Consider the following 24711-nt stretch of genomic DNA (forward strand, 5'->3'; position numbering starts at 1 on the left):
GCTTATGTCAAATATAGTAGCTATATATATGCAACATCCTTACGAAAAATTGCTACTGATTTCATCAGTGTCGTGGAATACGAGGGCCTATAAAATATACCCAATATGTCAACACTACTGATTTTAACAATCAATGAATCATCAGCAAACTCTATAAAGTCTAATAATGCAAACTGCACGGTACTGGAACTATCAGTACTAACTGATACCCACGGCTGGGTAATATTTGTCATTGTAATGATGTATTTAAAATGTAAAATGCCATTTTGCATTCGTTATTTCACATCGATTCGAACCTACATTTTTTACTTTTTATTTTAAATGAAAAATGTATTTCAAATGTATGCACTTAGCTATTTGTAAAATGTCTCCGTTAAAATGGATTTTACACTTTTTCCAAAAGCCATGGCCAATGTTCCATAATAATTTTTTCCATTTGGAATTCGTTATATCAGAATTTCCCAGCCTTCACTTAATTTTTATTGTAAAGCGAGTGTATTCACCAATGCAGCCCTTTTGCTCAGATAAAATAATGATGCGATAAATATCTTGACTGAGTTGCGCATTCTAGCATGTCTGCTTGCAGTTTCTATTTCCAGAGATATCAGAGCGTATTGATAATATTTCGATAATAAATAGCGTGTGATCACAGTTCTTGCCATGTCTTTACGATGACGACAACTAGATACAACTAGCAAGAGTCTCCCAAGACTGCCCTTTCCATATTCTGTCTTAAATACAGTCATGAAAGCCTTTTACCCAGCGTTGCTGATATTCGAACTCTATTCACTAGTAGTTACTTCACTAGTGTTAAATACTTCTTCGATTGCGCAGTAGCAATTTCCATTATAGACATGATTTTCAATCTGCCCTGTGACAAATCAGTACATCATCAATCCCAACATATTCTCATATGTAATAATTCTTACTGTACTTCTCTTTCTCCCTTTGCTTTTTTTAGAATTGTAATATTTGTGCATTACTCATTCACCTAGTTCTGTGTTATTTTTTACATGTCCAAGCCTATGTTGAAATGCTTCAGTGGTGCATGTTATTTGTTTGTTGTTGTCCTCATCTGACGTAGGTTCGTAAGTTTCAGGCCTGTTCTGTTCTTTATAAAATTACAGCATGCACATTTTCGAAACTGCGTTAGTACTTTTACCGAAGTAATTTTATTATATAATCCTTATCAGGATGCTCGACGTTATAAAGTCATAAACCACCCCAATGTATGAATCGTAATTAGCCTTATTAGCAATTTCTTTCTCTTCACATTCAATCTCGGTTTTCCTTCATCGATCTTCCTTGTGCAAGTAGTGATTACTCAAACGATATTGAGTTGAAAATCAAATTTTAAGATCCTGCATTACATCAAACTTGAATGCTTTCAAAGCATCTCAGAGAAAAAACACAAACTTACTGCCTTAGAATTTAATATACCTGAAGTTACAGTGCCTCTGAATTTCCACTAATTCTCGTTGCACAAAAAATAAATTTTTTAATAAAATGCTTTCAGTTTGGAAATGGACAATTTCAGTATCGAAGGGTTTCTTAATTTTCATGTAAATTCTTTCAAAGGCTATGTGTTTCTCTAACTCATTGTGTTTCTTAAATATCCAATGGAAAACTAACTATTTGAATTGCAATGACTTACAATCTTACAGACTTCGCCGCCATTGGATTTTTCATTCAATGAAAACTATGAGCCGGAATTCAAGTTTTACGATGGTACATTGTTGGAAGCTGTGCAGCGAAATAATCAAGATGTGCATAGTTTCTTCAGGCTTCTAGCGCTATGTCATACGGTAATGCCTGAAGAGAAAAGTGGCAAGTTAGAGTATCAGGCACAATCGCCTGATGAAGCTGCGCTTGTTTCCGCGGCAAGAAACTTTGGATTTGTTTTCAAAGAACGATCACCTAATAGTATTACAATTGAAGTGATGGGAAATCGTGAAGTGTATGAGCTGTTGTGTATTCTCGACTTCAACAATGTGAGAAAAAGAATGTCCGTCATTTTGAGGAAAGATGGCCAACTGAGGCTGTATTGCAAGGGAGCGGACAATGTGATTTATGAAAGATTAAAAAAAGGCAGCGAGGATATCAAGGCCAAGACACAGGAACATTTGAACAAGTTTGCTGGCGAAGGATTAAGAACATTGTGTTTATCTGTAAGAGACTTGGATGAACGGTTTTTCAACAACTGGAAACAGAGACATCAAGAAGCTGCTTTAAGTCTCGAGAACAGGGATGACAAATTAGATGCCATTTATGAAGAGATAGAAAAGGGCATGACTTTATTAGGCGTCACCGCCATTGAGGATAAGCTGCAAGATGGCGTTCCACAGACTATCGCAAATTTGGCCTTAGCTGGGATTAAGATATGGGTTTTGACTGGAGACAAACAAGGTAGTGAACCCAAAGTAAAAAAAATAAACTATTATTCTTAGAACATTTCGCACTAAAACCACTCCTTTTTGATTGATATAACAATGATTTTATTAAAAAATATTGCGATCTGGTGGAGAAAACTAAAACTAACGGTAGTAGGGTTTGCACTGCATTTTATTGGCAAGATCTAGCGGAAAAACTCTATTACCAATATTTCGAGCATCGTCCACAGTTTGGCGCAGTACCGTATCACAGTTCCCAATACTCCCAAAGAAGCAATAATTTCCGATTAATAGTTCTTTTCATTGATACATCAATCGCATAGTTGTAGTTAGTAATGTGTAATTAGTCTGTGTTTACTGAAAAATTAGTTTAGTATTAATTAAGTACAAAATCAACGTGATTCGTATAGTTATGAATTGGTGGACGATGGCGAACTCAATCATTTAGAGGCTGTGAAATAATATTGATTCTATTTAACGTTTAAATGAAATACTTAACCAGCCAATTACGACGAATTTGTTCATCAACAACAACAATTTTTATTAGTATTCGTCATTACATTATTCAAATGTAATAAACGATCATTACTTTGAAGAAATTAGACATGATAGAAAAGTAAAAAAAAGCTGTTGGAGGTTCCACATTAGGATACCTGAAAAAAAAATTTTTTTTCAATCTCCCACTTCATGAAACCGCAATTCATAACATCATATTGAACTTCGTGAAAGGAAAACGCTGTGCGAAGTTCTTAAGCGGTGTAGCATTGAGATATTTTATTATTACCACTTAAAAAAATCGCAGTGTTGTCGTTTCACAAGGTTTAATATTATGTTATGGACTATGGTTTCATGAAGTGGAAGATCGAGAATAAAAATGAATTTTTTTTGAGGCATCTTATTCTACATCTTGCGCAAGGATGAAAACAAAATCATCATAAAAAGGCAGTAGTTCATTTGCAAGTAAATCCAATGCAAACCTTATTGTACAGCAGTCGAAGAAGCGCCTCCTACATAAGAATACATGCAGTATTTTAGAAAGTTTCACATTTTTTACACAAGTTACCAACATGTTTCGAAACTTTTGCAGTGATTTTATAGTCACTCATTATACTTGTTTTGAATTTTTAGATAATTTTATTGCCATTTTCCAATGGTTATTTTTTTTCTGTCTACCCCATGAATTTTATTAATTCTCTCGGCTCAAAAATGTTGAACTTCCGGGTTGAAGAAATTTGCTGACATGTTAATATTGAATTTTTCTTTCAAATCAACTGGATTTTACGAGCAAACATATTTCATGGTTGATGAACCTCCTTAATGTAAATGATGTGTACTTTTACAGAGACTGCGATCAACATTGGTTATTCTTGTCAGCTGCTAACGGATGAATTGACAGACGTATTCATAGTAGATGCGACTACGTTTGATGGCGTTGAAGCTCAGTTAACAAGATTCCAAGAAGCAATTAAGACTGCATCAAACCAGCAAAGCAGGCCAGCACTCTCCATTGTCACATTCAGGTGGGACAAGGAAAGGTCAGGCAAATGAAAGAGACGGAGCATAATTTTGATGATTTTTATTACGTATTATTTACAGTTCTAATACCGATTAACACTTTTGTTAAAGATTCATATGATTCACGTTGAATGTTGCACTGTGTTTTGTTTGTGTAATGCTTTCTCTGTGTTGTTATCTAACAAGAGGAAGTCACAATCTACGAATTTCGCTTCCATACACTCTGAAAGAAAAGTAAATCTATCTCGTGCCAGATATGAGTTCTTCAAGTAGGGTCATTCAAGTAGTTCTCTGGAGTTCCAAACGTTAATGCGAACGAAAATTCAAGCAACTTGTGCCATACGAGTTTTCGACAAATTTCTCCACAAATTAAATTATAAATTCATCATTCCATATAGTAATATACCACCAAACTGTCGAATACAGTGAAAAAGTTTCAGAATCAATTGGTAATGCTGAATAAGCCCGTTTACATTTGCAATTAGAGGATACATGGCATTTGTTTTACCTAAAAAATATATTTTTCGTATACCAAATTCATTTCGTATTTGAATATTCCTGTACTTACCAAGAAATACGAAAAGCAAATCCAGAAAAAGTTAAGGAAAGTAAGAACGACAAGACAGTTGTAAAATACGGTTCACCAAAGTTAACATTATTCTTCTTGAACGTGTTGAGGGTGATTAAATTCATTGAAAAAATAAATTTGACTTATTGATTAAATTTTCGAAAAACTGGCTTGACACTGTCTCTGCTGTATATTTCAAGATGTTTCTAATACAACGTGTCACTAACGCAGTTATATTAAATTCATCTTCCTCATTATTTTCTCAGCACACGCTTAGGAATTTCATTTATGAATATTACATAATCTCAATATCCGGTTAAAATATTTATGCGATGCTTTTTTCTAAATTGGTCTACCAGGGTTACATCAGTTGTACTTTAAGAACGCTTCTCATGATTGTCATCAATCAGTGGGTTCGCGAACTCTGATAGAATCATTCAATTACCTGTCAACTGCCGGGCGTCTTGCATTACGGAATTTCCTAACTACTCACAGTTTCCTTCACATTGAATTCTAAATTCAAAAAGAAAGAGTAAGAAAGATCAATGAGCCGCATAATCGTATTGACAGAACTGTCTTCACTACCTGAATAAGATTAATCTTCAAAATTGAGCTCGCTTCATTTTTGGTGCAAAAGAGCTATCTTATAGATTCATCTCCTTACCTTGTCTGACAGATATTGACAACTCGACGACAACTCGACACTTTACCCAGACTATTCTAAATTTTGCAGAATAAGATTAGCGGACAATACTTTCACATAAAAAGCCACACTAGCGATAGAATATAACAAGTTTAATACGAATTTATGAATTATAAGGGTCTATGACATAACTACTGCAAAATATTCCATGAAGCAACATCGTCTTGCTGCTTTATTTTTATTGCCATTCAAATTATTTGAAGACCGTATTTTGCCCTGATCAGATTTATATCTATATCTTTCAGAGGTGTTTCCAAATTAGAATCCAGATGTAGGCTTCCTTCAGCAAGGTAGTATCATGGGACCAACTGAAAATGTTTATCTAAATATTATTGTAGAGGGTAATTGGGTTTAATCATTCCATGCAAACATCTCAGAAACTACGAGGAATACAAGAAAAAGTGTTTTATAAAACTGAAAATCAAAGGCGATTTCAGGGAAACAATATTTGTTGAAAATTTTTCTGTTTTTCTTTCTTCTTCTACCTCAACTCCCGCATTTACTCATTGTTTCTCATCTTTGCTAAAAAGTTTGTGATCACAATTCATGATGTAAATCAAAATCATCAAGAATATTATATCATTTGAAACTCGTCAATATTAGTATCCACATAAAAACTTTTCAGTGAAGGTGATGGACAATAGATACGTGTAGAATCTAAAGTAAATGAAAAAGTATGAAAAAAAGTTCACATTTTTTTCTCTTTACATCTTCGAATTTGTATTTGTCCTCACTACTAGCTACTGGTATCGAAAATGTGAGTTACGTATTTATATTCAGACGTCACTTACAAAATCTGAAAAATGTAACAATCTACAAGTCGACTCATATCAGCATCATCTTTTGCCCATAAAACAAATTTTGTGAAACAATATTTCTTATATCTCTTTCGTTTCTGAAATATTCATCTAAGGTGTGTAACACCGATCACCTTCTATATAACTTGACTGCTGAGTACAAACCAATTACTTTCTCAATCATTTCTCTTCTAATTATTATTATAAATCATAATCAAATATGTACATTTCTGATAATGGCAATAACAAATGTAACGTGGAATTTACATACTTTAAATGCTCTCCAAATTTTTTTTGCTGTTAGAATCTTAGTGTTATTGATTGTGTTGTATTTTGGTTGTATCAATAATTTCTGCTGTTGGTCCCATGATGATTGATATACAGTATACTCCATAATTTATTGCTCTCGGTGCTTTCTGGGTCAGGCTTTTCTACAAATCGGGTGCAGAAAAGATCTTACTGTGTCCTGGTTACTCTTTTCTTCTATAGCAATGTCAGTTACACCTGTGCATAGTACTGCATGTCACAAGGATACGGTCTAAACGAGCAAAAAGTTATAACGAGTTATCTGTTATTAGTATTTGAAGTTTTTGTAATTTATTCGAATCTTTTTTTAAAAATATCCTGGTGTCACAACTTATTTTCTGATATTTATCTTAGCTCGTGCCTCATTTTATTTTATGTGAGACGGTATTTTTTCTTTTTTGCACAATGTTAATGTCAAAACTAGGGCGATTTGGTTCATTATAAACCTCGAATAATTGTTGTTCGAACTAATCGATTAATTGACAAAACAAGAATCATTGAACGGGCTAATTAACGATTAATCGGAACAAAGATTACTAAAAAATAACGATTCATCGATTAATCGAGCCGTTCAATGGATCGTTTATACAATCATTCGGTTAATTGAAAAAACAATTAATTCAAGTTTAGAATTAATCGACCAATAGCACAGCCCGATGATTGGGATTTTTTTCTTTTCTTATGAACGTATACGAAAAAAGTAATCAGGTGTTTTCTATTTGCATTCTATGGACGAAATAAATCTACAGAGATCAAACTTTCCATCAGTTTACTACTGATTTCCAATCAGCATTTAGCAATGTTGTAAAGTACAGATTTGCATAGCAAATGAAAAATATAGTTCAGTTGTATTCTAAAGTCGAATTAGGTAATAAGTGCTGGTTGCAGATTTATATGTACTTGACTTTGTGGCGAGAAACCATATGCAGGTTCCATGAATTCTCCCAATGTAGATTGAGTCTTATGCGTGTCATGACAAACACATTCACAGCTCGTAAAATTTCGTCCTAGCGAATGAATTTCATTTTGATGAAAATGTTGAGTTAATTATTGGAATGCTTGATACTTGATACTCCCTCCTTCTCTTTCTGTCTACTTCAAATTAATCGTTATTACTAGTAAGAATATATAATTATGCTAATGCGCAATTCAAGTTTTGATATGCTCATAAACATTGTTCTACATGTTGACGGAAGATACGAAAAAAAACGGTCAGGTATGCTTGGGAATATTTGCATTTTCCTATATTTACCAACACTTTTATGAAATTTCTTTATGTAAATTAGTCGACAATCATAAAAAATCGCAATTTTTCTCTTGCCTTCCCTTTCTTACTTGACAATACAAGTTCTTCCGTCAATGTTTCAGAGCACTTTGAGATCTACGTAATGAAATTTACATTATGTATTTCTTACACAAACTTTCAGTTCCAATTTTAATTTTTCAAACCGTCCTGAACTTTGGTATATTTTGTTCATGATGGCATAATTTTACTTTTCTGTTCATAATGCTGATTAGAGACTTCACACTAAAGTATACATGTATCTCAATGTCGGCTTGCACATGGATAACTGAAGAACTGATGTATCAACGTGCATTAGAGTTTCATTTTGCTTTTTTTTATACAAACTATCAACAGTTCTTGGCTGTCACTACATATGCAGCAATAGTTCAGAATTCCGTTTGAACATAATCACGTAGTTTATTGAAAGTGCAATACTGAGGAATAATTTGTCAGTGTTTGCTGCATAGTGTTTTTTAAATGCTATTATCATATCCCTACTTGTTCTGACCAAAAGTTGTAGTGAAACACACAAGTTTATTTATCTCTGTATACACAATTTATCCTGTTATAGTAGAATGTGAATTTTTGGAATCTAGATTATCATCTGACATTTTGGACATGGAATGCGTTCGTAAATTTCTTTCTATTTCAAATCTACGGAATGATAAAAAAAATTTTCTACTCTTTTAAAGTTTTTTCCATCAATCTGGAATTTTCTAATTACTTGATAGTTTTCTTGGGCATGATTTTTACTTTTTTCAACGAAGAAATCACGTATACGTATCTATAAGTATTGTTGAAACAAATCGGTAACACCGTGACATTAAGAGCCATAAGTTGTTGAATGCCGTAAAGAAAATCTCCGACCGAGTGAAATATCACTTATTTTTACTATTTATTAGAGCCTACACATCACTGACGTAATAGTGCACCCTACATGCAATGCCAGGCAAGACTATTCAGAATTTTTTCTTCCGGCACCTGTTTGGAAAGTTCGATTTTCAGAGCCTGTAGAGCTTGCATAGTGTAATCCATTCCCGAACAGTGCGGTAAACGACTTTGGCGTGTGCGCACAACTGAAATGATCGATTTTACACACTGAGGCTTTCAAATAACTCAATTTTACGCACTCTCATTAGACGTAAAATACTTGAACACAATTATACACGCCGTCAGAGGCACCTTTGGTGCGTCTCAAATCAAACTTTCCTTCACAGGTGTTGGAAAAAGTAGCATGTGTCATACGTGCGGATGGGCGATATCTGACTCGTGTGATTACAGCTCTTGTCTTGGTTTACGCTGCGTTCACACTCATTGGAAATCGCCCACTTACTGCACTTGTAACACAATGTACTATTACTTCATGCCAGAATAATGCCAGAAAATGTATTCCTACAATTAGTGGTGAGTATTTAATTACAGCAATACCTTTTTTGGCACTTTTGTTGCATCAATTCAATATTTTTTTTGGATATTCGCATTCGGCATTGCGTGCAGAATTGTGCTAGCTACGATTTTTTACGTTAACCATGCGCAGGCTCTGATAATAGTTGAAATAAGTGAACTTTTACTTTATCGGTAAAGACTGACCGTAACATTATCTCAAACTGCGGAATAAAGGACCAAAATTACGCATTTCTATATGTTTCAATATATATCTTGGTTTACCATTTCTTTTTTTTTCTCAATTAAATTGGGCACCATGTGCAGACGGACATGAAAATGATCTCAGACTTTGCATTTGAAATTATATTTCAAATATTACAGAGTTCATAATCTATGAAAAGTTTATATTTTAAATCAGAGTTTACTTCTGCGATAGTCAAAGAAATTGGTATACATTATTGTTAGATGTAAATCAATATTTACCCAGCATATTAGTTAGTTTTGTAACCAGTAGAACGAGTAAAGTAAAGTAAAGTTAGTGTTCAAAATGAAATATTATGAATTTTGATTTCACTTGAAACTTGAAAGACCATCAAGCAAGGAGATTTTCTGCAAGGTTCTTTGCACTCTGAAATCTGTGTTTTCGACATGCAGCAGTGAGACCGAGTACAATGCCAACAGAGATGAGGAGCTCGACCAAGCGGAAAATTCAGGTTTCGCGATTGTTATCAATGGGCATTCACTGGTGCATGCTTTACACCCGCAGCTGGAGCAACTCTTTTTGGATGTTTCAAAACACTGTGAGTTTAATTAATGTATATCCTAAGCAATATGTAGCAATAATGGCGTAGTTTTATTGAATTACAGTAAACCCTAATTTTCGTATCACACCGGCAAGCACAAATATTCAAATTTTGAAAGCATAGAAATATTTGAGGGGGAACGAAATATATAATCTAGGTATTACTAATTGTGAATTAATTTAATTAAAAAACGTTTTTTCCAACATAGGTAAGTCTGTTATATGTTGCCGAGTAACGCCTCTTCAGAAAGCGATGGTGGTTGAATTGATAAAGAAAAGTAAAAAAGCAGTAACCCTGGCGATCGGTGATGGAGCAAATGATGTTTCAATGATCAAAGCTGCTCATATCGGCGTTGGGATCAGCGGGCAAGAAGGAATGCAGGCTGTTTTGGCCTCAGATTATTCTATTGGACAATTTCGGTTCTTAGAGAGATTATTACTTGTCCATGGCCGATGGTCATATTACAGAATGTGCAAATTCCTTAGGTACTTTTTTTACAAGAATTTTGCCTTCACTCTCTGCCACATTTGGTTTGCTTTCTTCTGCGGCTTCAGTGCTCAGGTAAGATATATCCAACAGAACTTAGTTTTATATAATCCATTGAATCATCTCTACATATATAAGACTCAACATCTCTCTGTCTATCCGTCCATATGTACGCTTATAACTCCAGAACTACTGAACCGGTTTTGATTTTTTTTTTTTTCTATGTATAGCTACGTCTGGCCAGATCTTAGGCTATATTTTTCTACACCCAGATCAATAGTTTTGGGTATAAACAATATTTGTAAGACAATTCTCAACGGGATCACACACTTATGTCAATGCTGACTAAACTTTTATAGATAGTAGACGATCACGTTCAAGAGTTTTCAAGGTCTCGATCCCTAATAATTTTGCTATAAGAAACGCACAAATTTTCCTCACAAATGCTCTCTATATACTTATATGAATTGCGACCTTTTCTGCTGAACATAGTGTAATTTTACCAAGGCTTTTGTTTAAGTTTTGAAATGATGATAGTAAGGCGAATATGATACCCTGTATGCTCCTTCGGTTGAGCAATTGTTCCCTAAGTTGAGCATTCGGGACTGAATCCAACATTAATCTGATACTTTTTGATTGAGTATTGTGTGATTCAGATGATACTACTTTAATCAATACTTACACATAGCTTTATTTACAGACTGTTTTCGACCCGATGTACATCTCCGTCTATAATTTATTTTACACATCATTGCCCGTCCTGGCAATCGGCATATTCGACCAAGATGTCAATGATAAAAACAGTTTGCTCTATCCGAAACTGTACACACCTGGGCACCAAAATTTACTATTCAACAAAAAAGAATTCTGTTGGAGTGCACTACATGGATTCTTCGCTAGCTGTGTATTGTTTCTAGTGCCCTATGGTAATTATGTTTACATATTAATCTTCTCATTTTTTCATCTATTTTTTTTTTTCAAACCTTGAAACAGCTATCAATAGTAATAAAATTGCAGTACAATGCTCTATACCTACTTAACATTATCAAGCACTCTTTTTATGATTGCAAATTAAATCCTCGTGAGTGTTGAAAAGATTTTTATCCCAAGTTTTTATTTGATGATTGCCTTATTAAGACTCATTAATACATGACGACATTGAGTTTGCTTGTTCATTGTGTGGTTTAAAAGTATAAGTGATGTTCCAAGCCATTTCTAACATGATCGTGATCCTTACCATACTTAATTTCATTTTCTTGTCGGTATATTGCAGATGTAAGACATAGCTAAAAATTATAAATAACGATGTCTTTGATCTTACATATATGAGGTTTTTAGTAATCGCGCGATCTTTTCCAAAAGGATGAAAGTTTTTGGCTTAGAGCGCAAATAGGCACACATTTTATTTGAGAAATTACTTGACCATATTGGGATCAAAATTTGGAATGTAATATAACAATATCGATTCTAAAACCAAGATAATAACTGATCATTATTGTCCCTTTGGAGGCTTATAAAAAAAAAAAAATTGCATGCAAGCAACAATGAAAATGTACCAGCTATTGATGTACTTTCAGCCTTAATGCCCGCATACTTTAAATCACTCTGATCGATTCCAATATTACCTCAAACATGACATTGTCATCGCACTTTTATTTAGAAGAAATGACAAACTAAAGTCTCACCTCAAATACTGTGTTAGATCGTTATGCATAAAAAATAAAAGTTGAACCTCACACATCAAGCATTATTATCTGAAGCATTTGTATTACTTCCCAGGAACGTACAAGGATGGAGTATCGCCAAAGGGTTACGTACTCTCTGATCACATGCTGCTGGGCAGTGTGGTAGCAACGATATTAGTCATAGTTGTAACAGTGCAGATAGCTCTCGATACGTCTTACTGGACAGTGTTTAACCACATCATGGTTTGGGGCTCTCTTATTTGGTATTTTATACTCGATTACTTCTACAACTTCGTTGTCGGCGGCAGTTACGTGGGTAGTCTCACTATGGTATGTATCCCTTACTACACTTCGATGTATCTGATCGAAGGCTGTTGTGATTAGCTGAGGGACCTTCAAACCGTTTATTCCGAGATCTGTTAATAATAAACACGTTGGCTAGATTAATCGTTATTGATATTTTTTCTCTATAATAAGAAATTGAGTACCCTTTCCCCGTCTGACACAATTGTTGTGACCGTTAATTGGCTGAAGGGATGTGCCTTCGCGACTACTAAGCTTCTCCCATTCTCGGTACTTGAAGCGACTTAACTTGTACATACATTAACACATCTCTTAAAATTCGGACGTCAGACTTTTACTTGAATCGGTTAGAATTTATTTCGGAAACAAAGATGTGCACATATGTTATGTCATACTCTAATCGAAAGGAAACTGTAACGATTGAGATGAACTAAACATCATACACAAATTTTTTTTCAAACCACCTAACCCACTGAAATTATTATTCCAGGCGATGTCAGAAGCAACATTTTGGTTCACAACTGTGATAACGTGTATCATCCTGGTGATACCAGTGTTATCGTGGAGGTTTTTCTTCATCGATGTGAGGCCAACTCTTTCAGACAAGGTCAGACTGAAACAAAGATTAGCCCAATTGCGCTCGCGTCAAAGTCAGGACATTATGCGAACGCCGTCTACACGACGTACGCGAAGATCTCTACGTTCTGGATACGCGTTTGCACATCAAGAAGGCTTCGGCCGTCTCATTACATCCGGGAAAATAATGCGAAAGCTGCCGAATAGCTCTGACTTCAGATTCGCTATGCCGTTTACAAATAATGTATCAAAACAAGTTAATGTCGCGACCACTTCACCTAAAGATAATTCGTCTAGAAATTCGAATACTATAGACACTATTAATCTGTGAGTTAATTTTCTGTTTCTAATTGTCCAATACTCTTTTTAGGCAATATTCAAGTATGCCTACACTTAGAAAAGTTTATTGAGGGGATGGTCAGATGATTTTCGAATTGGAACTACATCTGAGTTTGTGTGGATACAGATATATTGCAAATGTGTGCTTGAAAACTTGATTCTTTCAGTTCCAAATTTATTCTCGTTTCAACATAATTTTTTTTATAAAATACTGTGAGATCTCAAAGGTAACCGAAATATTATTATCTGGTATTTTCTCATTTAATCATGTGTTCAAACATATGGCAGCAGTATTTATCAAAAACTAATAGAGGAAATATTTTCCACTAATATAGGTGTTGAAGGAGTAATTGCACGAAATTCATGACATTTTTGAAAGAAGATTATTTCTTTTAGTGGAAATATTGCATTAAGTATAAACTAATCTATTTTTCACAACAGACAATACGTTACTACTAAATTACAAATTTGTTTACACTTTTCAATTAGTTGGACTTAATTTATAAAGTTTGATTATTTTCGCTCCTTTTTTTCCTGAATGGTATTTCAATTATATAGATATCAGTACAATAAGCAGAATTTTATACAGATAATTTTCACCAGATTGATGTTAGTAAAATTAGTGTAGCGAAATATGGATAGAGAAAAACTTACTATTTTGAAACTCCAGAATTACTTTGAGGTAGTTGAGTGTTCAAAATACGAATATGTTTTGCTTTAATTACGATTTACCGAATTTCAACCAATTCTTAAGTTGCAAAATACCGATTTTTCCGGAAAATGTGTCGTTACATTAACGTTACAAACTTCAATTTTATCAATTTTCATCTGGGAAATTTATTTGTTACTTTTTTTTACCCTGAAATGAAATTGTCGATTAGTAGCTGTAGCTCACTCCTAAATTTGCTTTCCATGGTTCTTTCTTCTTGCCCTGCCACTGCAATAAATGAACTAGAACGTGAAGTTGATTTTGTGCACACAGCATATTTGAGTTGGTTACATTAATTTTCTGCCATGACAGAAGTCCTCGGCTATGATTTCCGTAAGCTAGAAGGAAGCCAAGTTGTATTATAACACTGCAAAAGTTATGGATTGCATTGATGACCATTTTGAAGAATTTTCAAAGTGGGATATAATTTTTCCTCCCTTCGTACAACAGGTTTTGGGTAATCCCACTTATTGAGAGGTGATATTGATGGGTGGCACAATTTTTGTAACGCACACGAATTGTCAACGAACAGTTTTGTCGGTTTTTGCTTTTGTTTCAAGCATTACTTAATATTACAGAAGGTGTAACTGAACCGGGATACAGTGGAAAATTTCTAAAAAAAAGGTGTTCTGAAAAAGTCTTTTGCGGTGAAATCTCAGGCGCAACACACATTTCAAATGTAGTCTCTCCATGGAGTTTTCAAAAGATTTTTTCCTACGAATTTCACTACATATTTCTTTAAAATTTAGAACATCCAGTGCTGTAGCCTACAAATCGTAGGGCGGATTCGTGATTTATAAATTTTCAGTAATGAACTCAATCTTCGTCATTCGTCACCTAAATTCAGTGAAAACTCTTTCTTACAATTAATCTAGAGTGAATTTTTAACGACGAATGGTCCATTGTCTGCTACAATTTAATGCGCATGCACAATCTGATTGTTTACATTTATTTCAAAATTTCAAGAAGGGCCGTTAAGCCTGAAAAAACTGAAATCGAATAATAGTTCCAATCTGAAGAAGGTTCGAAAATTTCAACAATAATTTTTTATTTTTCGTACTTTAACGATTTTTCAACTCATGAGTCTGACAATCCGGTCCAAACTTAAGGAAATTGTGTACCTCATTGATTTTCTGGTGCTGAATGATATTACGTTATAATATATCAACTTAGGAAAAGATTGTACCTTTTATAATAACTGGCCCACATGCTTTATATGATCTTATATGATCCAAAGAGCATATTGTCCAATGGATATTAAATATGACAAACTTTAAGATTTGCCTGCATCACTGTTATTACATGAGATCGAATTATAAATTTCTTCCCAATATTAATTTTATTATTACCTAATAGACAAGATCCGAAAGAAAATTCGTAAAATTTCATGAAATTTCTACCAAATCCACACAATGTTTGTCTATAATGTTTGAAATTAGTTCTACACGAATTATCAAACGATTTCATGAGGCGATTGCAAAGATATTAAATTGTTGATATTTCTGTGAAGCTACTTTTATTGTGGTTCTTGCATTATAGTTTCTATTTGATTAATCTACACTTTGTTATTATAATGCTTGTTTGCTACTAAAATGTAGTTAGAAAAATAATTAGTTTCATGTGGTAATATTGATCTAACAATCATGTTAACAACGACAAAATGATAATTCGTTAATTTTCATTTGATACATCCATACTTTGATTTCGAAGAGTGATTGAAGATTTTGATTACGTATGCTGAGCCACGCTATTCACAGCGTAGTATAGTCGCTACGGTAGTCCTCATTTAGGGCGTTGACGAATTTTTTCCTAATCGCCCCCCGAATCAACCTTGTATAATTCAAAAACAATTGCCTAATTATTTCAGATTTTTATGTGAACTCTAACTCTTCCTGCCAACAGGGTTAGTTTCTCCATTTAAAATACACGTGTTTCGAACACATTCTCAGTGTAAATTTAATTGTGAAAGTAATAATGTTTCAAAAACTCTAACTGAGAGGTTTTAGTGGGCATTAGTGCTACTATCTGAGAAAAAATACACATGATCATACCGGGCAATCTAGACGGATGGAACTGCCTCTAGATAAAAAAACGTCCGATTTTCAGGGTGTGCAATTCGTCGAGATTGCATGGTATGGTGATGTGAATTATTTCTCAGATAGTAGCACTGATGCCCACTAAAACCTCGCAGTTACAAATTTTTTTGAACATTATTACTCTTGCAATAAAATATGTACTGAGAACTTATCCGAAACACACATAAGGGGGGCCGCACCAAATTCACGTATACTGTGTATGTTTGCATGGAGTACATGTATCAAGATTGTTCTGCTAGCTGCTTGAAAACATTGTACCTCTAATTATCGAATCTAATAATAGAATCCCATCCTGTGTTATCTACCTAATACTTAACTGCTATTGAAACCTTTACTATGTTTATATCGTGTTCATCTTTTTGGACCTTATTTTTCCCTTCACGTTCGTTCATTTAATGTTTTTGTTGGAGGCCATTCATTAATTACGTAAGAATCCCAAGGAGGAGGGGGTAAAAAAATGTATGCGTGTCCTTATCTCGGGGAACGGTTTGGGGTAAAAGTCATTCTTACGTAATATTTTACGAGCTGGAATGTGCATAATAGACATTTTCCATTGGGACTAAATGTCCGTACAGCAATGTCTCAGGAAACAAAAAATGCACAGAAAATTAAAGGGCAGTTTCAAAAACTACAAAAAAATTCTATTTAGACGTTTCACAAACTGTGAGATCTATTTTTTCATTTTTATTTTTTACAATTTCATTGATATATTGTTATTGTAAAAATTTTTATTTCATAATAAGTTTTTAAAATCGTTAATGTGTTCACATTTACACACTATGAAGCTTATGAATGAAAACTGTAGGTAATATCTTACGTAAGAAGCGTGAGGGGAAGTTCAAGAAATCTTATGTGTTCTTACATGGGAGTAGGGGGTAAAAATGGCTAAAATCGTCCATGCGTAATTAATGAATCACCCCTCATACTCTTGATGTTAGCATTCTACTTATTTTTACCTTGCTTAAGTGTCTTTACATTACTCTATTATGTCCACCTAGATCTTATACCAATCCAGTTATATGCATGCAACATAAATTGCAAATCTGTAATATGTGGCTCAGTACTTTGAATTGATTATTTTTTTACAGCGTATGAATAGCTTCTGTTATTTCATATATTTTTTTTTTCTCAATTTGTAAAATTCAATATCTTTATGAAAGCTGGATGAAGTTAGTCGAAAATTCCGAAAAACTGACTATCTATGTATTGACTTTGTCAATACGGACTGGACTTATTTGGATAAAAAATAAATGATATTTCACCACACCAGAGTGCATGATTCCACAAATTTTATTTAGACTTTTGTCGAAGGCTATCGAGCATAGATAATGTACACCATAGTTGAAACTGCACTGAAAAGAGTTCTGGATAAGTAATTTACAAAAGCAACGTAGAGCACGGTCAGTGATGAGAATCACTCTCGGTAGTTGCTGTGAGAAATAAGTATTTTCTTTGTTATACTTTGTTTAGTTTCGATGATGTAGTGTTTCTATTTTTTGAGTTTTTGAGAGAGGTCTGTAAAATATAGAACTATCAAGTTCTCACGATAATGTCATAGGCTAATACAATCGACTCTTGCTACCGATGGCCATGTAACACTGTAATATATATAAATAAACTTTTTTGTCACATTTACTATGCACTGGGAACGAATGTCAAGACGTTGCTTACTGTATGCACACGCGAATGTTGGCAAAGTTGATTTGGTAAACTGGGCAATAATGCATTTTTTAAATTTTCATTTATCAGATTCGAAGAGTCGATAGTAAATAATTTAGGTTCCTAGTGTAGAACACAGTGTTACATTTTCATTTCTGAGCAAGCTGTGTTGACCTGTGGTAATATCCCAATATGTATTATATATTTATACATCATGGAAATGAATACTGTAAAGAATTATTACGTGAAATATTATTATAATTATATACGATTAATGGTAACTAGTTATATTGATAATTGCCTTTACAAAAAAAAAAATTAATACAAAAAACAACTAATGATACCTGTACCATAGTATTGAATGTAAATATTTTAAAGAGATGTATTATATTATATTAAATGTTAAGTATACATTTTTTAAAAGAAAGTAATATATAGGTAGATGAAATTCTACGATACGAAAAGTAGCTATATTATAATTGCGGATAATGTTTGCCTTGGACTGACTACCGGATATAATATAATAACGTAAATGTAGTAACAATAAAACGTATATGTATTTCTACTTTTAATAATACAACAAAAAAAAAAAAGGAAAATGCTTAGGGAGAGATAGTCTGCATCAGGAAAGCGTATTCGCATTTCATACAATCAAATTATCATTTAACAATCCATAGCCAATCATTATTTCACTCATTGTGCCTGATTATGTAGTGACATATTATAAGTGAGGAGTTCTTGACCGTGATTGTAGGGAAGTGGTTTTTCTCCAATGCAGCGCTCGATTATTTATCAAATTTAATTACGTTTAGACCGAAACAACGTTCGCTCATTTTCGGACCTATAAAATTTTTAATTGTTTACTAATCAGGTTAGTTATGTTTACAAAATTTTATTTGGCGTGCTCTGTTTTTAGGTATAGATATTATTGTGGATGTAATAAATATTAAGCTTATTCTATCGCTATGGTCAATTTATACACTCCGTTTTTACACTATGTTATTAATCAATTCATAGAAATTTAATTGATAATTTCTGAATCAGCATATTATTATGACTTGATTCTCTGAATTAACCCTATTTCACCTTCGTGCTTGCCAAATGTTATAATTTAATACTATATTTCTATGAATTAATTAATAACATAGCATTAAAACGCAGTGCATAAATTCAAGATTGAAATAACATGCTTAAAAATATAGTATACAGTATTATTCAAGATAACCAAGCAAAACTTCGTATACATGAATAGCCTGATTGGTATATAAGTAACTTAATTTTTGTAGATCCTAAGAAGACCGACCGTCGCTGTAATCGAAACGTAATTGAATTTATTAAATTATCGACTGCTTCGTTAGAGAAAAACAATTATAGTTACACATTGGTGACTGATATGGAATTTGATCATATTTCAATTACTAATGCTATATATTACGCTTAGCGATCGTTTTCCACTTAAAATTTTTCTTAAACTTAATCGTGGAAATCTTCTTAAAGGATTCAATTTTAACAATTGAGTTGGAGATCAATTTGTATTCAGATTTAAAGCTTTTTGCTCATATTTCGCCTCACCCACACCAAGGATATACTACATTTATAGTAAATATATTTAAATTGATAAACTTTAAAGTAACATTCAGAATTATTGGGAATCCATTGAAATTTATTGCATTTCTATTCAGTGGTTCCTCAATAATTAGAAATTATTATTATTATCATTATTTTTTTGCCAACCATTAACGATCATTACATTGTATTTAATAGAGAGATTGTCACTGGTTCATTCAACACGCACACACGAAATATAATTCTACAAGCCTCAGTGGGCTTACGACAGCTGCAGAGTCATTGTAATTATACGTTTCCAAACCTCATTTGAACCGTCATATGAAAAAAGAATAAATTTAACTCATTGTTAACTAAGCAAAAGTGGAAGTTTATGCCACTTTTCTGGCATTGGTATACTGAAGAATTGTCTATATTTTCTGGTTCAATACAGTTGCCTAACCAGAATTTCTTAAAATAAATCTCTTTGTGTCTGATGTTGCAATACTATGTAATTTGTACGTACGTGTTGGAAGACTCCTACAGAGCCTCAAACACTACAAGAAAGTTTGTTTGGTATTCTTCATCTTCACGTTATAAATTTTCACATCGATATCGAATATAAACCAAAGTCAAAGAAGTGGCGAAGAATTTTAGTTTTGGTCAGGGAGAGGACGTTGAAAAAAAGATTTAAAAAATAAAAAACAACAACACATAGCAATGGTGGTAATGGCTTAATCGTGTGTGAATTGATGTTTTGGAGAAGCTGAATGTGCTTACTTTTAATTCTTAAAAAACGTGGAAGACAAAAATAAATGGTAAAATGTTAAAATTTTTGGAAAACTGAAATATCGAGTTTTTTCAGAATATACCATCATTACACAAAATTATATCATAAAGTATTAAATATCTATCAAAATGCCAATTTAAATACAAATTTGAGTTTGCTTTCAAGTCAATATGACAGATGTATAATTTATACATATAATGGTATCTTTTCTTTGTACGAGAAGTCCGTTCATAAAAACATGGAAAACTGCACAGCCTATATTTTTATTCTAATATGACTTGTGTACATTTATTTATTAATATGACTTGCTTTAAAAAATAGTATTTAAACATGTGATCTAATTAGTTGTACCACCGGCACTGTATAATTTGTTTTTTCAACGATACTGGGCTGCTGCAAGGGACCATATTATACATAGTTTATTACGGTTTTCTTTCCAGTTACAAATAATAGAACTGATTTCAAAATTGATGAAGTCACACTGACGAAGGTTGTTTTGATCGTAAAGTACATGTATGATAATATATATGTTTTATAAATTCCTGAAAGATTTGTCATCCATGATTTTTCGTTATCGACTCAACGACTTTGTGTTATAATGTGCGTGAAAGAAACAACCTTATAAATCTATTCAGCCAATTATGACTTGCAGCGGCTGATTTTGTATGTATAAAATACGAAAACGAGGTAAATAATGTTAAAGATAACCATTATTAATCGCATTTGTTTGTTATCACCAACGAGATGATGGTATTGAACTATTAGCTATGTTACTTTAATAATGAAATTAAATCTCTGCCTACGAAAAGGAGATATAGCAAAACCTTTTCACTGCATACGTATACGGTAAGCAGCTATGTTATTGCCATTGTTTTGAAATATTTGGTTTGATAATCGCAGTATCGCTTCTGAGCCAGAAATGGCATATTATAATCAAAAATTATAGCAACGGACAATATCCATATTTCAAAACTTGTTCATAATTGATTTTTGCACAAAAGTTGTTTCTAATCGTAATTGAGACAAAAACTTGGATCTGAATAACTGATTGTTTCAATTATATTACAGTTTTTGATGTTACGTTGTTATCTGATATCTGCAAACGTTATTTTCATTTGATTCATGTACTAATGTCACTACTTTTTGAATTTTACAGATGATTGATCAATTTATTCAAATTTTTCTTTCTTTTTAGGTTTTCACATTCCATTTATACATTTCATCTATCATTGAGGTGAATATACTTTGTGAAAAACTTGTTTTATTTTTTAATTATTATATTGATTATTTTACCAGTATTTTCAGATTATAAATATTTATGTACCATGCTTTAAATATATCAAATATTTTTCACAGTGAAACAGTGCAGTGGGAGTATGCAAAACAAAAATTAATATTGTCGAAATAAATAAATGTTCCTTATTCGCACGAGTATATAAGAAATAATAATAAAAAATTTAAAAATTAATATAAATATGAATTACAATGCATTACACTTACATGTAAGAATACATATTATGTCCTACTACATATTGTACCAGATATGTATAGGGTGTCCTTGTACATTGAACATCATTTTCAGATCATGCTAAACTCCTACTTGACTGACTGGAATTACTATCAATACAGTGTTTCTCACTTCAAAATTTTCGAAGCCCAACATTAGAGAAGTGGCGAAGAATTCGTACTTCCCTTAAATCTAATAATATTATACTAAATAATGATAGTATATTTTTAGAATGTGTCCAAAGTGTCCCATTTCCGAATAGTGCAGTAAAACTACGTTAGCGCATGCGCACAATCAAAATTTTAAACGCTAGGGCTTTCTTTGGCGCATGCGCACGTTCGAAGAACTCAATTTCACGCGCGTGTCATGGAGTGTAACGTTACCTCACACCAGTTTTACGCGCCGTTAGTGGCACCTTCGCCGCCTCTCAAATCAAACTTTCTCAGTATTACTATATTTCAGAGCATTCACACTAGTAGGTATTCGTGCGATCGCAGCGCTCATAATCGGTTTCTGTTGCCAACTGCGCACTCGTATTCGTGGGAACACGGCACTTGCTCTTTGCAGTTGAAGCTGTAAACTTCACACTCGTTGGAAATCTCTCACTTTTCGTATTTGTGACACAATTCTATTGTCAGGTAATCTACGCTCAATGACACAGAGCGTAAACGGTAAAATTGAGTTTTTCGAAAGTGCGCGTACTCCAAAGAAAGCCCTAATGTGTAAAATAAAGAATCTCACTTGTGCGCGTACGGTAATATCGTTTTACCGCACTTTTCGGAAATGGAACACACTACGCACGCTCCACAGGTTTCGGAAATAAAACGTTGAAGCAGGTGTCGGAAAAAATTTACTCTCTTTTCGGCACCACGTCGTTTACAACGAGCAGAGTTGCGGAACTAATATGGCTTCTTGATATTTGATCACCGTTATCATCGGAAAAAATGAAGTTACTCGCACATTTTTATCAAAATAAACGATATTCTCTTGACTTCACTGAATATTTCGACGTTTCGCAACTCTGCTCTTTAAGATCAAGTCAGTGCTAGCAGAAACATCAACTTCACGTCCCCATTCAGTAGAAGTTGGAAAAACCCTAATAAAGGTAATTTTATCCCTAAAGTTCCCCATAGAATTAGTCAGCTGTGTTGTTATTCGAACAAATTACAATACGTATGTTCGATTTTTTTCCACGGCCGCTGCATAGTGCCTAATATCTTTATACTTAATCTATACAAATTTTTATGTTATAAATTAATTAGAAGCAGTAATTTCTTTTGCAAGTTATATTATTACAAATATTGGTAGTGATTTTATCAAAAGTTAGTAAAAGCGACCAAAATGCAATTACTACAATACAATACGAATTTATATTCGTCACATTATTAAAACGGGATTGTTCATCTGTTTTCCATTCATTGCATATTTAGTAATCGTGAGCCACAGAAGTAATCTCAATATTTGTTACTAATTGAAGAATGATCTTTTTCTCCTATTTCGGTATCCCTCGAAAGGGAATTTTTTTTATAGGACGCCTTATGGAATTTTACTTGTACATTTGGTTGTTTTTACAAGCATATGCCTCGGCAGGAATTTGACACACATTCAAGTGATCTTGCCTGATTCTAAGGATCTATTAAATGCTCCGATTAGTTGCAACAAGTATACAGACAATGTATGTACAAAAATATGTAAATGTTTTTTCCAATTCTCATGAAAGCAGGATGTGGTTGAATTGCTTATTTCTAATGAACTTTTGTGACAGCAGTTATTTGTTTGCGAGATCGAAGTTCGTAACGTAAAGAACCAACCATATTTGTTTCGGTTGCAATATATGTAAATTAGGGTGTTTCATAAAAAAAATAATTACGATTTTCCACAATGGCATCCCCTAGAAAGTTTGTTTAGGTCAAACGAAAGATTCTTTCAAAATATGAGCATTCAACCTTATGTGGAAGACCGCGCTCATTTGATTTTTCGCTTTTTTTTATATTCATTTTAAACTATGGAGAAACAGGTCATAGCATTTCAACTATTATCACCCTTCCGAAATTTATATTCAACCTCAAGATCACGATCCATATTAAATTGTAACGATTTTACGAGATCAATTTAATAACGCAAAAAAAAAAAAAAAAACTGAAGACATAATATTGCAAGTGTGGATCTTCTTCACGTCGGAAATTGATATATTGATTGATGTAGGCAAAGAAAAAAAACCTCAATATTATTCTCCACTAATTCAGAAAAAAAGTTTGAAAAATATTAAAAATTTAATGAGCGCGATCTTCCACATAACGTAGAACGCCCATCTTTTGATAGAATCTTTAACCCAAATAAATTTTTCAGGGGGTGCCACGGTGAAAAATCGCAAATTATTTTTTTCCGAAACGCCCTAATATATTATATACATTATACGTACACACGTGCAAGTGATCACTCAGAAATTATTTCAAGCCAAACAGTTATAACGAGGAGATGATTTTTTTTTACAAATATTTGATAAAAACCTTTTCATTTCCAAAAATTTCGCCTACGTAAATCACTTTTACATGTGTATATGTATTGCAAAAAAAAAATGGGTATGATTAACTCTTGATGGAACGATGCATTTTTTGAAAAGCAAAGATTGTTCTGAAATTCAGTAAACGATGACACAGCATCGCCATATTTGTATATTTTGCAAATTTGACTCTTTAAAAATTGTTCTAATGTCGCAAAATCGTATGTTAGGCTGCAAGTGCGCAAAGTACGTGATTCTTGCACGAGTGTCACGTACGCGCAAGCGTATCGTATTCTATTTTTCGTAACATCCGTAATCGGAAGTTCAACCCGGCACACTAAAGAGGGTGTGCAAGGCGGCCGATTCTTCAACAATTCCCAAATTGTTAGGTAATGAACATTACTTAATAGACAACTGTATCGTAATGAACATTACCTAACAGTTTTCAACATTACTTAACGGTTTTTGAAGTGTAGGAGAATCGGGCACTTCGCACGTAGTTTTTGGTGCGCAAAGTCGAACTTCCTATGCAGGTGTTACAAAATAGTAATTTTTCTATGAAATCGTAGTAGAAATGAAAGTAAGAAATAAGTATTATTCTGCAATTTTTTTCGATTAGTTCTAACACCGCAGATGCACAGAAGATTCAGTGATCTTTCTTGCTCTGATGAGTTGACCAAAAAGCGACCGCGATCTCTGAATTTCTATAATTTTTATATTTGGCCGAATCAGAAGTACACATCATAACCAATACACGACA

The 24711-nt window shown here is 33.3% G+C and overlaps 1 protein-coding gene across 4 annotated transcripts in view; it reads left to right on the forward strand.

Moving 5' to 3' along the window:
- The window catches only part of LOC124406945 (probable phospholipid-transporting ATPase IM), a 33143-nt gene extending 19594 nt beyond the window's left edge, over nt 1-13549 (forward strand). For all 4 annotated transcript variants that reach the window (XM_046882668.1, XM_046882671.1, XM_046882672.1 and 1 more), the window contains 7 exons: nt 1665-2406; nt 3733-3925; nt 9605-9750; nt 9962-10314; nt 10940-11165; nt 12019-12254; nt 12718-13549. In XM_046882668.1, coding sequence (XP_046738624.1) covers nt 1665-2406; nt 3733-3925; nt 9605-9750; nt 9962-10314; nt 10940-11165; nt 12019-12254; nt 12718-13134 — 2313 coding nt within the window. In that variant the 3' untranslated portion in view covers nt 13135-13549. The remainder of the gene's footprint in view (nt 1-1664; nt 2407-3732; nt 3926-9604; nt 9751-9961; nt 10315-10939; nt 11166-12018; nt 12255-12717) is intronic.
- The last annotated feature ends 11162 nt before the right edge of the window (nt 13550-24711 follow it).

This window comes from Diprion similis, chromosome 6, assembly GCF_021155765.1.
Source record: "Diprion similis isolate iyDipSimi1 chromosome 6, iyDipSimi1.1, whole genome shotgun sequence".
Classification (NCBI taxonomy): Eukaryota; Metazoa; Arthropoda; class Insecta; order Hymenoptera; family Diprionidae; genus Diprion; species Diprion similis.